The sequence below is a fragment of the Sylvia atricapilla genome, chromosome 3, assembly GCF_009819655.1.
Source record: "Sylvia atricapilla isolate bSylAtr1 chromosome 3, bSylAtr1.pri, whole genome shotgun sequence".
NCBI classification, from domain to species: Eukaryota; Metazoa; Chordata; class Aves; order Passeriformes; family Sylviidae; genus Sylvia; species Sylvia atricapilla.
In genome coordinates, this window is record NC_089142.1 from 39,443,130 (window position 1) to 39,461,304 (window position 18,175).

Genomic DNA, 18,175 nt, shown 5'->3' on the forward strand with positions numbered 1-18,175 from the left:
TCAATTCTTCCTGACAGCTGCAGTCTTTTAATGGTGGAGATCAGCCTCTTTACTGTATAATTACAATGTGCCATTTACTTAATATTTTTAATATCCAGTTTGCAAGGGGTCACTACATTTACAATTATCAATGAACAGTCTCATTTTGTCCAACATATGGTCCCACAAATCATTGGTCTCCAGAGGCTAAACAGGTGTAGAACAATGTCAATATTTATTTATTTATTCTTTCAGTTTATATAGTGTGTCTCCATTCTACTCTCCAGGCATATGCCAGCTCACAGCAAATACTCTAACCTGGTATACTTTGGCTTTGCTTGGCTACTGCAGCCCCTGTCTCTTATCTCTGTTTTATTTACATATTGAACAAAAATGTCGATGTTTGTAAATATTAACCAAGCATGTAATTAAATCTTTCTCTATTTCTGATATATGGATACTCTGCACTTCTCTGCCTTACCTCCTGATCAGCTCCCTGCCACTGTCTGCCTGAGCAGACCTATCAAATTGCTGCTGATGCTCCTGCTAATGCCACATGTGGAATGTGCTGCAGCAGTAGCTTGTGCCTGCTGGATGGGAACAGGTTTGACTGTGTGCAGTGAGCAGCACTTTCTAATCAAAACCATCTTTTAAGGTTCTTATTACAGAGAGGTAACTTTATTATCATTTCTGTCTCCCGCTGGGCAGTGGACTGGTGGAACATCACCTTTCCTTTTCCATACTTATCAGTTTAGAATGTTTTATGGTTGGGTTTTAGTTTCTTGGTGTTTTTTTTTTTTGGTTTTTTTTTTTTTTTTTTTTTTTTTTTTTTTTTTTTTTTTTGGTTTTTTTTTTTTTCTGAGCTTTCTCACTTTCATTGCATCGAGTACAGCTGCAGCCTCACAGTCTTTGCCTGGCACACTGACTCAAGTTGCTAACACCATCTCCCCTCTATGCACCAAGCATGCCTTAATCTAAGCAGGACTTTTCTCTATGCTGCGTGGGAGCTGGGTAGGCTGTACATCAAGACATATTTTAATTCCTTGTTTTGTTTGATCTCCTGGAAATCTGCAAGCAAGGGACAGCTCTAAACAGTCCATTTACAGAAATTGTTTTCCTGTGTGGGCTGCAGGGCCCAAGCCAGGCAAGTATTCAAACTTTGACTTAGGTGTGGCTTTCAGGGACACATGGCTTTCAAGGACACTCCCATAAAGAATAATGGAGTAAATGTTTCATTTTCAAGAGGAGGGTGACTAAAATAATCAAAACATGTGCAGGGGCTTTGAGTCTCATCCACTTTTGTTTTGGGAGCAGAACTGACACTTCCTGTCTGTAAAACCCAGGGCACTTCTGGACAATTGTGCAGTGTGTCTTCTATGTCTCAACTTAGCTTGGAGACTTTTATTCCTAGGTCTCATAGCTTACCACAGCTGTAGCTGTGGAATCATTTCTAAACTGCTGCTTCTGGAGAGCAAGGGGAGGGATTAGGCTGGATCGAGATGACTGCTGAACAGTGGCAGCAAGTGGCAGCAGTGCCCTGGGTTTGAGAAGCAGAGGGGGTCAACTTCCTCATGCAAAGCAGCATGTGCCTCTTGATTCGAGGTTTGAAAGGCAAGAAAGTTATTTATCATGTTTGTTCTGCCCTTTAGACACTTCTACTGCTCTGGTTGTGGTCACCAATTGTCTGCACTGTGAATGGCAGTTTTAAACAGCTGTGCAATTGCATTATATTAGTTAAGGGTACCTCTGCTACAGAGCCTCAGGACAACACATATGCTCTTGTTAGTGTCAGGATCCTGCTCTGGCTCTTAATCATCAGGCTCCACTGATTACAGAGGTCTTTCACAGCAACCTCTTTGTCTTTCAAGTTTTTGTGTTACACTTTTCTAGCTGTGCCTTTCTGTTTTTCTTGCAGGATCTACAAAACAGATGGAGGGTGCTTTGTTGCACCTGAAGTCAGAAAATGCCTCATAGCCCTTGCCAGATGAGCAAAACCCAGTTAATTATTGCCAGGTAAGAAAAGAGAACAGTGTGGATGCAAGAGCAGACAGAGCACACTGCTGTGGCTGAGGGGTCTCAGCTGGAAGGAGTGAGAATGGGAGAGCAAAGCTGGCTTCACCTGCTGCCTGCAGCTGTGTAGGACTCCTGCAAAGGCTGCCTGGTGAGTCTGCTGAGTTTCTGAATTACCATGTTCTGGCTCTGCCATCCTTCTATTGAATGTCTCGCTTCTAAAACTGGTTTTAGAAGAGTCCATGGTTGCAGAGTCCTGTGTGTGACCTCCTGATCCACCTGTGATGTTCTAAATTTTGTACCACTTGAGGTAATCATACTACTCTGAACCCAACCTTTGTCCCTACTCAGCCTACTGGTGTTGGTAAGTACCTCTGACACACAGTTTAGCTCAGTTTTTCCACACAGCCTTAAAGCTGTCCAGAACAAGAATATTATTTCTGTGCTTGCTGGTTCTGCTGCCAGAGTCTGACCATCACAGTGTGAGAGCAGATGCCAACACAAGTCATTTATCCAGCTGGGAGTGTGCAAGGTAAAGAGACAAGTTGCAACCAGTGAGAACTCACTTGCTTCAGGGATAGAGGTGTTCTTACCAGTGACTAATGCAGCAGTCACTGACTGTCGCATTTGGAAGAGAGTGCAATTCTGTGCCCCAAACTCCTTAGATTTACCCATTAAGGCTATTTATATCTGCAGCTAAGACTTTTGGGCCATAAGATCTTGAAGAGCTGTACTGTAGAGCTATTCTCTGATCTTTTTCAGGCCACTCCCATAAAGAATAATATTCTATCCTTTATATAGATTTAATTAAAGAATATAAATATATACTTTACCTTTGAGTCCTAAAATGTGTTATCAGCTTTTAGCTATAAAAAACCACAAGTGAATCACCCACTTTCTGCTTTTCATCCATAAAACGCCTGATTTTCACAAGCAGCAGCAGCACCAACAGCCTCTTCTGCCACTTCGGTGTCTCTTGAGCATTTCACACCCAAGTGCTGACTAAAGAAACACTGACATGTTATAAGCCAGTGTGCAGCAGTTCTGCTTCTGTACAGTAATGTTTTTGTAATCCTTCAACTTCTACTTGTGGCTTACGATTTTCTTTAGTTTAGCAGCTTTTGAGCCAAGATTCTGACTCTTAGAAGAGCTTAAACTTCTGTAACTCTTTTTCCTCTAAACTTGGCCTTCCCCAGTTACCCTCCCCCAAACCTGTATAGACATTTAGTACATCAGTTGCAGAATCGTGGAGAAGCAGATAATTGAATATTCACACATGCAGAAACAACCCAGGCAGAATGTGGAACAATGTGGAAACAAGCGCGAAAAGAGGCGGCATCTGTTTATTGAAAATTAAAATGTAGAATAAATTAAGAGGGCAAGGTTAAAACACTTCATCTGCAGGCAGAGTTTGTAGGGGAGAAAGACTGCAGGAAGTTTAGCACATTGAGTGTGTATAAAGGACTTATGCAATTCTGTTTTTACAAAATGAGGGGTTCTCCCCCCCCCCCCCCCCCCCAAGCACATGTTATAAAGGGATAAAGTGTCCACAAAAAGAATGGTTTTCCGATAGAGATGATTATATATAGCAGTTTCACAGTAATGCCAGAACTAAAATGCTTAAAATGTTAATGTTGCAATGCTTCAAGTGCTGAAGAACAGAGTAAGTATTTTTAGCAATACCCTCAATTCATGTAAGCAAGTGCTGTGCTAATTTTTCCACCATTGCCTATGCAGGTCATGCTGGGCCTTTCTAAAACAAATAATGAATTTAGCAAATTTGCATTTTTAATGCCTGTTTTGGTGTCATTCTGCAAGGAGAAGGGTAGAGCCAAGATAGTGTTTGATGGACAGACAAATGCAGTGAATGGTTGTAATGTGGAATTACTCTGCTGGCATTTCCAAAGGCCGGTAAAGATACCACATCTACACGTAGAGGATCTGAGCTTTTACTTTTTTGTTGTTATTGTTGTTGTTCTGTACATACCTTTGCACTTTTGTACATTAAGCGTGCAAAAGGTTTACCACTTTAAAGCTGCTCAAGTAGACAAAAGCTATATCCTAGTCATTCATCATAAAACAAGCTTAATTATGCTAGGACATATTGACAGTGCATCAGATTTTTAATCTTCAACATAATTTTATAACCATTGCTAACAGATGGGCTGATTACACTGAATTTGAGTTTTAAGTAATAGTTTAAAAATTCTAAAATATGATTAAACTGGAAATACCCATTGCATACATAATTTTCAAAAAGCTTCTGAAAGAAGGAAAACCAGACTGCAGTAAAACTTTTTTGTTTTCCTATGTTGCATTTAAGTGCAGACTTATCAAAGTTCCTTAGATGACCAAGCAGTTTGCTATTGGCAACTCCTCTTCTGTTCAATTATAACAGATAAGCCAGGACCTTATTCTTTCTACGTCTGCTGCTCTATTCCAGCATAAAAGGTGTGAATTTTTCTATTTCAGAACCTTCCTGTTTTTTTTTTTCATTGAAAATGAAAGCAAAGAGTAATTTAAAATAGCATGTTTCTCCTCTTCAAAACCAGTAACAAATGTAAAACACTTATGAAACAGAGGGACAGCTTTGTGGGACTAATGGAAGTCATGTGAATTCTGAACAGCATTTTTTTCATGTTATCTTGTTAAGGTTACTAAAGGAATGATAAGCCAGACTTCCCTCTGCCTGCCATTGTTCATCATGTGCTGGACATGAGTTTCATATCACAAGGATGATAATGGGTCAGAGGTGATTGGTATCCTGAATTCTGTAATAGGGGAAATATAAAGAATAATACTGTCTATTTAGATCTCAATTCTATACATTGCAGAAAAGAAAGAGTGCTTAGAATTTATACACACATAGTCCTCTTATATCGTAGAACAGTCCTCTGGCCAAGGAAATCAGTGTGGAAAAATCTGGCACGGCTCATGATGGCTCTGTTTCAGACAGGTCTCCCATCACCAGTATCAGCATTTCCAAACAAAAGGACACTCTGGTCACAGACTGGGCACCAGGCTCAGGGCAAGAAAAGCATACTGAAATGAATTTTTGTTCAAACTCACCTGACAAACAGTGATTCTATAGTTATGACTAATTAATTAAGATGTCTGCTAGTTTTGGCTGGGGTGGAGTTAGTGTTCTTCACAGTGGCTGCTATGGGGCTGTTTTGGATTTGTGCTGCACACAGGGTTGATGATACAGAGATGTTTTTGTTATTGCTGAGCAGGGTTTACACAGAAACAAGGCCTTTTTTGCTTGTACTGCCAGGCTGGGGAGGGGGCTGGGGGTGCCTGGGAAGAGACACAGCTGGGACAGGTGACCCCAACTGACCAAAGGAACATTCCAGACCATGTGACATCATACTCAGTACACAAAGTGAGGGGAAGATGGAAGAGACATTTGGAGTGATAGAGGATTCATCTTCCCATGTTATCCTGTCCTGGAGATGGCTAAACACGTACCTGCCCTGGGGAAGCAGTGAATTTATTCCTTGCTTTGCTTTATTTGCATGCCATTCCCCACTAAATTGTCTTTGTCTCAACCAAGGAGTTTCCTACCTTTTACCCTTTCACTTCTCTCCCCGATGCCATTTTTGGGGAGCAGCTGTGTGGGGTTTGGCTGCTGGCTGCGGTTAAACCATCACAACATTCAAAATAGCTTAATACCACACACTTTTCATTTTGAATGATGAAATTTCTCTGAATTAGGTACTCTAGCCACAGTGTTACTTTCAGGATCTTTTTACCATCAGTTGGGAAATTTACAGATGCAGGAAATGTCCATCCATGCAAGCAGTGCTATTTTTAAACAATGTACTGGAAGCCACCTTTGCCATCCTTTAAGTAAAATGCTGCCCTAGTGCTACAAAGATGCAGGCCAAGGAGCCTATAAAAGCTGAAATTAGGCTGTCTTTAATAACCTACTAAACACATCATTAAGTGCTTTGTTGTAATATATGTTCTATCCTTTAAAATCACAGTTTTTACTTTTAGGAAGTAATCCTACAGTCAGACATCTGTTCTGGGATCTACTGTGTGATAGGACTCAAATTTTGAAGGCATCTCAATTAATTTCTCTTGGAGAGGGTGTTTTTTATTTCTTTAAAAAGAGCTTTTCAGAAGCAGAATCCTCTTGGGATGAATAAAATTCCTAGGTGTATAAGCTTATGAGAAGCTACAATGCAAGTTCAATAAGTCACTTTCATAATGAAAAGAACCTCCATGTTCTGCACAATTAAGTAGCCTAAAGAGGCTTTTAGTTACTGCATTATCTGAAGTGCCAATAGCCGATTTAGGCAAGAAGATTATCTAGTTCGACTTGATAAGATTACTGTAACGAAAGGGAAGCTGCTCTCAACAAGATTTTAGGGATTTTTGTGGCACTATCAGACACAGAAATAATTTCTCCTTCCTGTTAACATTTTAAAATTAAAATGTGAATAACTTTAAAAGTAAGAGCCTGCACACCGATGTTGCCATTAATGGCAAACCCACTCCAAAGTCCAGCAGGTAGTTTCAGAAATTTTCAGAAAGCTTCAAATTACTGAGCAAAATGAAAAGTGTGGATACCAAAGCCATTAATGAAAGTTTCCTGAGCACTTTAGAAAAAAAACCCTCAAACTGTAGAAAAAGTTACAGAGCAAGATCCACCCTGGAAAGACACAGCAAAGTATTTGAAAGATCCAACTTTCACAGCAAACAGGAATTACTAGCCTATCATCAAATGATGAGTATTTTAATTAGAAGTCTGTCCTGTCTTCTTTTTCCCACCCACCTTTCACACCTAGTCTAAGTGGATAACTAATAATGTGATGACTAATAAAAAGACCATTGGGACCCCTGGAAATTATAGGTCCATTTTAAGAATGTAGCATTGAAAAGGAAGGGACAGGAAACCTGAACCTGCCTTTTCTTATATTACCCACAAAGAAAACAGAGAGGTTTTACAATGGAATATGAAACACTGAAATGTTTTAATACAGGCAGAAGTTAAAGACAGCTATATACATTCTGTGCAATATAAACATGTTAAAAAATATGCTCTCTTAACACAAGCTTTATCACACTGGCACAACTCCTGGTGAATGCACTGCATTCAACAAGTTGAGTACTAGACAGCCCATGTTTTTCCCATTCTACTAAAATAATAAATAAGAAATTACAGAATTATAGTTTTCTTAACAACAGACTGAGAAAGATTTTCAAAAGTACACTATTAAGAGGGTCTCATTCAATGTGAACAAAGTTGTGAAATTCTTTGAAATCCTACTTGTATGTTGCAATACAGGCTCTGTTCATATAGATATTTGAATTTTTAATAAATTAGGTTTCAGTCTTTCCACTGCTGTTCATCAGGATAGCCAATCTTCACATGCATGACAATAATAAAATACCACAGATTTTTTTTTAAATTAATACATAAATTGGGGGGAAAAAACCAAGCACAAAATTGATGCATGTATTTCCATTGTAAAGATAAAGAACTTGTTTAGTGTGTCGCAGTCTGTAGTTTTAGGTACCAACAATGTCATAACGTCCAAGAGGAAAGGATTAATCACCAGCATACTACTGATCTGCCTCATTTTCCAGTTTTTGTATCTCATTTTGTCCAGCCTCTGCAAGGTGAGATAAGAGTCTCTTATAGGCTTCTCTGTTGGGGTGAAAGAAAACAAAACATATAATATGTTACTTCAATAATCTCACAGATCCTAGCAGTAAAAGTCTGTAATTCCCAAACATTGTTTAGATATTGGGATATTAAAACTTAGTAACTTCCCTCCACCTATTCAACTGGTTTGTTTGCTGTGACTCTTTAGCATGGCCAGATCAGAGGGAGAATAAGAGCTGCACTGTTTACAGCTAGAAGTGTAGTGGAGCTGCTTAAAAGGCTACTTGTTAATAAACTGCTGTAAAATACAAGTTCCTTATTTGAAAATGTGGAGTTTCCAAAGCCTAGATGATATTAGCACTCAGACTTGATGATGTTTGCTCTCTCATTTCTGCCTCAGCAATCTCTGAGACTCTCAGCACAGTGATTGAGCCCCTCACACTTGGTGCAGCCCAGCAGTGACCCAGATTTAGACCACCATCCTCAACCAAGGACAATGACTCTTTTAAAATAAACCTGGAATTCAGAAGGGAACTGTCACTCAAGTGGATTTTCCAGAAGAGTGCATATGTGTTGATGAGACTTTTCACCTTAAGTTCATTCTAATACTCTCCAGCCCAGACAATGTAATTATTGTTAAAGTACTGCCTCTGACATTCAGGTCTTTTCTAATTATCTATTTTTGTCATGAAATACTAACTTCAGCAAACAGAACTGCAGTTTTCATACTAGTTCCTTGCAATAACAGCACTGGACATCACCACTGTAAGCATTTAATGCAACTTCTGAACCTTACTTCTTTTATAGATATGGATTTGCACTTTAATGTCTACAGTAATTGCACTGAATATGTTAATATGTTGTTTAGAGTCTGGGACTGAAGAGAGAAAATCAGGTGTTCTTCAAGAGAGAAAATTAGTGTTCTTACAATAAAACACTTATGGATCACCTCAGGCTGCTGGGTGATGGAGCACATTCTAAGCACAAATTACTAACAGAAAACATCAACAACAGATTAGATAATATATATGGTTTAAGTGATGAGGATAAAGAAAATGTGGCTCTTCAGTAATCTCCAAGCCTGTACTTCAGGAAGCTCAAACAACCTGTGTGCTTTCAGTATTTTGTAGATAATGGGATGATTGTCACCATATTAACAGTATTTAACAAAAGGAAAGCAAACAAATATTTTAGCTGTGAAACACATTATCAAAGGAGGAAAAGCAGGTCATGAGGAAATCCTGCATATAATGGTACATCAGGCTGACCCTGGGCAAATTAAATAAAAGCAAATGCAGTTGTTGGTAGTGCAATAGTAATAAGTGAAGAATACAATCACAAATGAATTAAATACATTCTTCATTAAATGGAAAATGAATACCCTGAGCACTGGTTACCCTTCAGTGTCTCACAAGTTATTCTTGCACAACTCTGTCTTTTGGACTTTTTATAGCCCAGGCCCTGGTGACAGACACCTTGAAACTTCCCCAGTGTGAGGCATGAGTGGTTCCTGCCCTTTGTGTAGTCCCAGGATGTGCAGTAATGCAAACACTGGGGCCAGTTCCTTGCCCAGACCACAGGGGCAGCCTTCCAGTGAGCAGCCCTTTTGGCTCAGGTGCCACACCAGGCAGAGCCTCCTGGAGTTTTGTAACAATACTTGCATAGATGCTGAAAGGTCAGTGCTGCATCTGCACCTAGAGACACCACCATCCCTGCAGGGCTGCCCCCCTCCTGTGCCATTCTCTCCTAATGCCAGATGGATTCACATGTCAAATATTTCTGTCCTAAGTTCTTGAGGGGTAAACAGAGGGAGTGTGACCCTGCTGTGCCTGTTGGAGCCAGCCTTTCCTGGACACCCACAACTTTTCTAAGTTTAGATTATGAGAGAGCTCATAATATTAAGTGGTATTTATTTTCCAAGCATCTCATACCATGCCTGATTATACTATAATTTTCACATATGACCCATAAAGTCCTCTAAAATGGGGACTAACAGGAAAATTCTTCAGGTAAGGAATTCCTAATTCTGTTTTACAACATACAGTCAGAGACAAACCTGGCTTCAAATAAATTATACTCTGGTCTGTGGACCGTGGTATCAAAACATCTCTGAAACTATATAGCAAATACAGATGGCTTAAAACCATGAAAAGCTTGAGGTAAGGGAGATTTCTGGCTGAAAACACTTAAAAATCACTGATTTTTGAGTGTCTGTCCTGCTGTCTTAACATTGCTTTCTTTCAACAGAATAAACTTATACTACTCATTGTCAAAAAAGAATATAAAATGAGAATCAAACCTCTGTGCAGCGTTTCTCCCAAGGCCTTGTTTGCGCTCGGAATCCTTCAGAGACTGCGTGATTGTGGGGATCAGGCTGGTAACCAAAGTCTGATCCAAGACTGTCACTGTTTCCAGTATGCTGAAAACTCGGTGATCATAGACAGCAATGTAGTCCTGGATAAACTGCCTGAGGGGGACACAGGGGCATTCAATGCAGCGTCAAAACCAGATGCAGAGAACATGCCAACAGAAACCGAAGAGTCTAATCAGAACAAGCAATCTGGCTGCATAGCAATTTTCATATTCTTACACTGGAATATTTTAGCTGGAATACCTTCTCTAAACAAAGCCATGGTTTTGAGGCCTAATCCTAAAATTCCAAATATTTATTTTCAAGTAATTTGGCAGATTTTGCTGCTGTCTTACCAGGACTGCCTTGTTCCAGAGCACTTTACTTCATAATCTGTGTGAATGCAAAACTAAACCATATATTTTTTATTTAGTAAATAATAATTGTAATAAAAAGACTAACAAAACAAGAGTTTTAGATTCAAATTTGCAGAAACAATGTTAGCATTTCTTATGAAGCTGTCCTGGATGTTAAACAGGGCAAGGCATTGGATGGAAGCACATCCATTTGCTGTCCTAGTATCTAAGGCCTTTAAAACTCACAGGTTACATTCAAATCAAAATTATCATGCTAAGGATGATACATCACATGAAAGTGATGTATCACATACAGACTGGCATTCCCACAAACACACATTATTTTTTCAGTGAGTGTCTCTCAAAGCTTTCACCTAGACCTAGCCCAACAGAGCAGCAGTGCTTAAGGGTTGCAGAATGTCTTTGAATGCCAAGTCATGCAGCTCTTCTACTATAACCATGTGAGATACAGGATTCATTTTGCAGAGCTATGAAGTAAAGATAATTTACATTATAATAATCTATTATTGTCATAGAAACAAATAAAAGAAGCTAAGCTTGTTATATGAAGATTAGCTGCACTTCAAATTAGGCACACACATCTTTCACAGCACCATCAGCATTCCTGAGGAGTTTTTCCCGTAGCAGGAGCAACGCATCTCCCCACTACATGCCTCCCCAAACAGTACCTCATCCCTGAGGGAACAGGTATGTCTCTCACTTCTATTTTTCTGTGCTGGCTTTTTGGCAAAGCTGTGTTCAAATCCAGTGCCAAAAGTACCATTACTAAAATACCATAAACAAGCAACAATGCAGCATGTTAGGATAATTAGCTATTTTAAGGAAACATGTTTGCTGTCAACTGGCTTGCAGCAGCTTTGCTGCCAGTTGGCATATTTTCTGGTTACCTAAACACAGAAGTCAGCTGGGTGGCATGTTCTCCTCCTGACCCTGCTTGGCAGCCTTCTACCACATACTGTACAATGTCTGTAGATATTTTTTTAACTGCAAAAGAAAAATCATAAGATTCACACAGAGCACTTGAACTGACCATCTGGAGAATGTCTTTTATGAAGACAAAGATTTTTATATGAGGAAAAAAAAAAAGGTTTCATCTTTCTTTGATGCAAGTGAAATGACTGTGAGAGCACTTAGATGGGCTATAAAGAACAGAATGAGTCATGTGTCTAAGCAAAAGTCTTATTTTCACCACCGTTATCCTTTAAACAGATTTTTAAATAAACTATGGTCTTTTTAAGTAAAGCCAAGAGATACACATTTAGAAAAAATAGAGGTTTTATTTAAACATATGTTCTGTTTATATTCTTTAAGCATTCCTATTTGATTCAAAAGAAAGGCAGTCACAACATTATATCCTGCTCAAAGCCATGTGGATCTACTCCATACTTTCAGTGGTGGAGATTGTTCTGAAATGCACCCTAACTCTTTTTTTAAGGAAAAAAAAAAAAAAAACCTAAAAACCCCAACAACCTCCCCCACTATGTTCTCAATAGTTGTTTCCAAATAAATACTCAAGTTGCAAGATACAGTTCCTCCTTTATAAAGGTGGAACTGGGCTGCAAGGACTTTTCTAGAAGGGTGTGGCAGAGCCCTGTCCAGGCAGGCAGGGAGCTGATGACTACAGCAGCACAGGACTTCCAGCTCATTCCCTGGCACATTGCAACATGGGTCCTCAGCTTTTAGCAGATATGCCTGTGATGGCAAAAGGGGGAAGAAAATTGGTGATGACTGAACCAATTTCCTAAGCATATCTTGTCCTTGAAACTATTATAGACAAACAGTCTTTATCAGAGAAAATTCCCAAGAGAAGTCAGAGGTGAATCCAAATTTTGCCTAATGACACTCTAGCAGCAAGAAATGGAAATTTTGAGCTCAGGTACGTTCGTTATACAATGGTGGGGTGAAAAGTGTGCTTCATTCTTTAAGTAGCTAAAAATAAAGATGTTCTTACTACAAAACAAACCATGCTAAAAGAAGAAAGAAGACTCAAAGATACCTTTAGAGAGCAACATGCTGCTTTTAATCCATTTATAATGCCTCTATAAGGAGAACATACACTAGCCTTATTTGGTTCCAAAACTTTAGGTGGAAGAGAAATTCCACAATTGCTAATGGTGGAGATTATATGGGAAGGATGAGGAAAAAAAGGAAATGCCTTCAGATTCTTGAGAAGTTGATTAGTTCATTAGAGAGTTAAATGAGGCAGGACTTCTCTGCCTAAGAGACAGAAGTCCCAGACTAGTTAATGAAAATAAGGTCTCACCTAGTTTAGGTCACCAGATTGTTTTATTCACCCCATCTGAGAGTCTTAAATACTGGGATGAAAGATGCTCAACAGTGCAGAAATCTTGCAGGTGTGGAGAGATGTACTTAAAGCAAACAAACAGCTCACCTTGCAGCTCATTAACCAGTACCAAGCATTTCAACACAGCTGGGAGAACCAAGTCGATGTCACACAGTTCAATGCTGTCGGTTCTCTGAAGTACTTCAAGAATGAAAGCAAGAACAGAGGCCAAGCGAGGAGGTGGAGCATGACCTTTGAACTGCAGGTAATTTTCCCTGGGAAGACAAAGCAAGCCAGAACAAACTCTATGACTTGGGTTTTTTTCCCCATGCAATGCAAGCATCATATACCTTAAATAAACTGTGATGTTTCAGCAGGAGGCCTATTACATAGATTTCTATCTTTATCTAGGCTCAAATAATGGCTTCTATTTGTCTTAGTCATAGCAATGACTCCCAATTTGTCAGAGGACAGTGATACCTTCTGACTCTTCTGTTCAGAGAGGAGTGAGAAATAAGAGCCATCATAATTAGATTTAAAAACCCAAGTGTGACTATTAAAAGGTAAATACAAAGGTAGCTTGATAATATAATTGAATTCATGAAGGAATCAAGATTCTAAAATCCTAAACCAACATACAGCTGTTATTTAATTACATTATTTAGCTTTATGTGGTTTTGCAAACTCACAACCATACTTGTGGTAACAGCTCTACTGTTACACTGGTACTGTTATTTGATTTTTGTCAACAACGTGTTGTAGTAGCAGGACAGCCAATGACTGATTTTCTTCTGTCAGAATTAACACAAACACCTTCAATATAAAATCTGGCACAAGGATAAAAGGTGACTTGTCAATCTGCAACAAGAGCAAATTTTAACATTATGCACATGGAGTGTTCAAATTTTAACACCTTGATTTGTCCATTTTCCACAAAAGAATTCAAGAACATGAACTACTGTCGGTTTGGCACCACAAATTAATGGAATCTGAAGACAACAAGTTTCACAGGTGAAAGAGAACACAGTGTTTATTCACCAGTCAGCAAGAGGACTTCTAGAACCTTGAAAAAAGCCTTTAAGATATTTAATATTAGGTACTGTTATCTACTCAAATGAGGCACATATGTTGACTGAGCAATGCATCAATTAAAAACCAGTATCTTTATTAAAAGTTCAATAAAGGGTGCTTCTATAACTTTCAAATGAAATGCCACATTCAGAGCTCTGCATTCTTCATTGCACTGCTTCAGAGCACTGGTGTGGATTGGCAAATGAAAGCTGTGACATCCATAGTTCTTGTATCATGTGGTGTGTCTTACTTTAATATTAGCCACTCCAAAATCTTCTGTCTCACGAAAATTTCCCACAATTTTTTTTGTGTGTTCTTCCACTACAACAGCTCTCTGACCTGGATAATACAATCCTGATGGTGTGGTTCCCTTTCCTCTTTGCAGCAGCAGCAGCAGCAGCAGCACATCCACTACTTTCATACAGCAAAGCAGCAAGGAAACTGCACCTATTTGTGTACAGACCCTGTGACTGCCTCATGACCACCCAGCAGTTTGCAAACCAGAGTGTTGCTCAGTTCTAACACATTCTGCCCAGATCACTAAGGAATGTTTCACATCTTAATCACCAAATGCCATTACACCTTCAGAACTTTCCGCTCTTAATCCCCATGTTCACACGTGCATGCACACATTCAAAAATAACTTTATAAGATGAAGAAGTTTGGGTATCCAAAAACATGTCAGAACTAAGACTGTGAAATCTTAATTCACTCCCTTAATATGTGATAATACAGGCTCTGCTTACAAGATTTCCAATCACATTTAACCAAGATCAGCACTGACATTCTTTTTCTGATCAACATATATATCCACTCTTTTTAACATATAAAGATTCAATCACTGTGGATATAAGCCTGTATTTGAGGGGTTTAAAATCCTTTCCCCACACAGACAAAATGTACAGATTGTTCACTACTCTGCAGTACATAAAACCAAGTGCCAGCTTCTCAGCAGCAGAAACACAGATTTGTAGCTGCTGCTAACATTGTTCACTGCACCGTCACCACTTGCACAAACGCTGTCTCCCTGCCTCTCTGTCTTCCTCTTCCCACACCTGCAGTTTTCCATGTCCCCTGGGCAGCTGCCACAGCTGTGTATGCCCTGACACTTAGAGAGCAACAACGCCCCCCCCATGCACAGGTAACTGTGGCAGGTGTAAGTACTACAATTCTGTGCCCCTAAACACAGCCTGAGGCACGCGATGTTGTTTATTGGAGCGTAATTTTTCTAGAAAAATACTTGCTTTTCATGTGACACAGCAATATTTTTTGCTGTGGCTTAGGACCTCTATCCTTAATTACTCTCTCACAAATCTGTCCAGTTTTACTCTCCTGATACTCCCTGCCCAGCTACTCCCAGACTCTTCCAAGAGCCGCACCATCAGCTGAGAGGAAAGCAAAGGCCTGAGCTCAGAGCTGTTTGTGAAATCTGAAACCTGTCCAAGTGTTTTATACTCCACTGGTCCTTACCTTATGACATGCAAAGTGGTCTTGCGGAGACGGAGCAGCTGGGGGGCCGTGATGGAGCTGTTCAGAGCAGTGAGCAGAGGATGCTGCCCAGCACCAGCCACAGTCGGGGAGGAAGGGAGAAACCGTCCAAAATAATGTCGAATAATGCTCCCAAGGAGTTGGTTTAAATAGGCACCCTGTGTTTGGGACTGACAACATATGAAGGACAGGCCCTGTAGAAGAACATTTACAAAGTAAGGAATTGAATAAATTTTTTACCAATGCAGTTGAATAAACCTTTAACAACTGTAGGCTAAACACTCACTACATCCTTTGTAAACTGCCGCACACAGAGTAACTATGCCTGACAAATAAGCATCAGTTTATATTCCATTATATTCCATATTATATAACCAGTTTATATTCCACTGGCCCTTATATTACCTTGCAGATAGGATGATCTGCAAATGAAGACAGAGGCAGGGAAGGCTTGTAAAGGAGAGAAAAATCTTTCACTAGATTAATATATTAGAAGATAAGCTTTGGGACATGCAAGTTCTTCAAAATCAAAACAAAACCATGGCATTTCAGGTTGAGAAAGCTGCTGCACCCAAAAGCTTCTCTTTTCTGTTTTCAATCCTGTACATGGTCTAACAAAGTATGTTAGATAAGATTTAAGAAGGGACAGAAAGAATAAATATCTCATCTGCTTATAAAGGATCATGAAAAATTTTTGTATAAATGATACAGCAGAAAAATGAGCACTTAGAATTGAGCTCCGACAAGAAAAGATTTGCTCATAGTATGAAGAAATTAGGATAAATTAGGCACCATTTATAAGGGATTTAGAGGAGGTTTTAAATTCTGTTTAAGATAAGGCTAAAACCACTGTGATTTATCCAATATAAGCTGTATTGATCCAGAGAAAAATCTATAATGAAAGTACTTGCCCAGAAAGTGCTTATCTGAACTCTACCTGTAGTTATAGAACATATATATGGTCCATCCCTGAAAAAGAGTAGTATTCTTACTGAAATGGGTTCCCATAAGAGAAAGTTAGTAGAAAGTCCTTCCCCCTCCTCTGATTACTGAGTGGAAGAAGAACAAATCACTAAGAAAAAAAATAAAAAGGTCCCGTGATCTCTTGTCTCCAGGGTCACAGTCAGTAGCACAACCAGATGCCTCTTGAGAGCTCAGTTTTCACAATAGTTTTGTACAACAAGAATAATGGTGTAAAACAAGGTCAAGCACAGAGCTCCCTAGACAGCAATTTCAACAGTACTTCAAACTTCCATTAGCATTGCAATCCAGCCTCCAGTTTTGGTAGGAGTATCTGTGTGAATATTTATGGTTGCTGAAGTAAACTAATGCCCCTAATATAAGAATGAACAGATCAAGTCAAGCAGCTTTTGTTCCCCAGCTATGGAAAAAGTGTATTTCTGTTGCTTTTTGCATAGAAACCAAGCCCCTCCCCCAAAATCTTTATCTATACCTGTCTGTGTGAATGTGACAACATTCGGGCAAAAAAAAGCAGGCTGAAGCATAGCTGAGGGTCTTGAAATGGGGAGTTCCCACATTTGTTTCCAAAGGAAACATGAGATTTCAAGAAATGAGGTGCTTGAAGACTTGCTGTTGATGGCTCTCTTGAATGCAGATTTGGGTTAGGGGTTTCACCTCACATACCTCTAGGGTTCCTTGATAATTCTGGCAAGCCTCAATGATAAACACACTTTCTGAACTGAGGCTTTGAGTAAAACTTCAGATTTTCTCCTCCTTTTGTGTACATAGAGTAAATTATTGTCAGAAAAAGCATCTGCTGCAGTATCAGAATTCTTAAAAAAGAAGTGTGCTACTTCTTGGCAAGTAGCAGACTCAGAGAGACTGTTAGAGATGATAGACTATTTAGTGTGTAAACTTAAGTGATTGATGTTTTCAGTAAGATGTTGCAGCAGGCATGAAGAAGAGTTGCCTGTGCTTTCTGTGGCAAAGCTCATACAAAGAGACAGAATGTATTCCATAACCCAAATACCAGAAGTGGCACTCTTAACACTCTAGACTGCTTTAACACTACAAGAACCCAAACATCTATGACAAAGTGTATTAATTTATCTGATAAAGGGACACAAAGAACATCACAGCCCTACAGAGGATACCCGCAGGAATATGTGAAGAATGCAGCACCTCTGAAGAACTAACAGTTACAGTTGCTAAAATGAGACAGTTCTTCAAACTGAGGATCAACAAATGATACATAGTATCAAGAAGACATGTTATTAACTAGTAAGAGTTACTGTTTTTAAGAATGATCCTAGAGTTATTAAATAGCTGCAATAAAAAGAATATTAGAATTTAGATATCTGAAGGAATGCTGACTAATTTTTGCAGGTCCAATAACTTCATTTGAAAGTGAACCAACAAACCTATCTTGATCCTGAAAACAAAAGCTTTTTCATTTTTTTGGGGTGAAATGAATTGATTTGGAAACTGCATCCCAAAAAAATTAGACAAGAACTTGGATTTCTCTCTTGGACGAAAAGGCCTAAAGACTTCAGGTCAACACTGTGTTCTTTATTTTGGACTCCTCCTCCTCACAAAGTGCAGAGAACAACAGACTTGAACAAGGTCTGACAACACCAAGTGGCACAAGGCATAAATCACTGCACAGTAGCTGCAAAACTCCAGCTGCAATGGCAAAACATTCTAGGCAGTGCTGGCCAAGGATGTGATTGCAAGGTAATCACACAGAAATTTCTTCTGTTAATCCCACCAGTAAGAGAGATGATGGAAACTATCATTCAAATGAGAGAAAAAAGAAACACACGTGCAACAGGACTACAATTCTGGACCTGAGATTTGAAATCTATCATATCAGACTCCCAGGACAATCTCTACAAAGCAGATGGACTTTAAAGGGTTGTTAGAGTTGCTTTATTTTCCTTAACTATGTTCTTAAGCCATCTTCTGAAGTTAAGATTAAAAAAAGAGAATATTTTAAGGGGAGCAGAGAAGAATGACATCATCTGCTCTTCATTTTAGCAGAA

General features: G+C 39.2%; 1 protein-coding gene across 1 annotated transcript in view; it reads right to left on the reverse strand.

Moving 5' to 3' along the window:
- Positions 1-6,936: 6,936 nt before the first annotated feature.
- MMS22L (MMS22 like, DNA repair protein) overlaps positions 6,937-18,175 on the reverse strand; it is an 88,496-nt gene continuing 77,257 nt past the window's right edge. The window contains exons 21-25 of the mRNA XM_066315162.1: positions 15,156-15,367; positions 12,723-12,889; positions 11,218-11,314; positions 9,903-10,070; positions 6,937-7,645 (exon numbers count right to left, since the gene is read on the reverse strand). Coding sequence (XP_066171259.1) covers positions 7,561-7,645; positions 9,903-10,070; positions 11,218-11,314; positions 12,723-12,889; positions 15,156-15,367 — 729 coding nt within the window. The 3' untranslated portion in view covers positions 6,937-7,560. The remainder of the gene's footprint in view (positions 7,646-9,902; positions 10,071-11,217; positions 11,315-12,722; positions 12,890-15,155; positions 15,368-18,175) is intronic.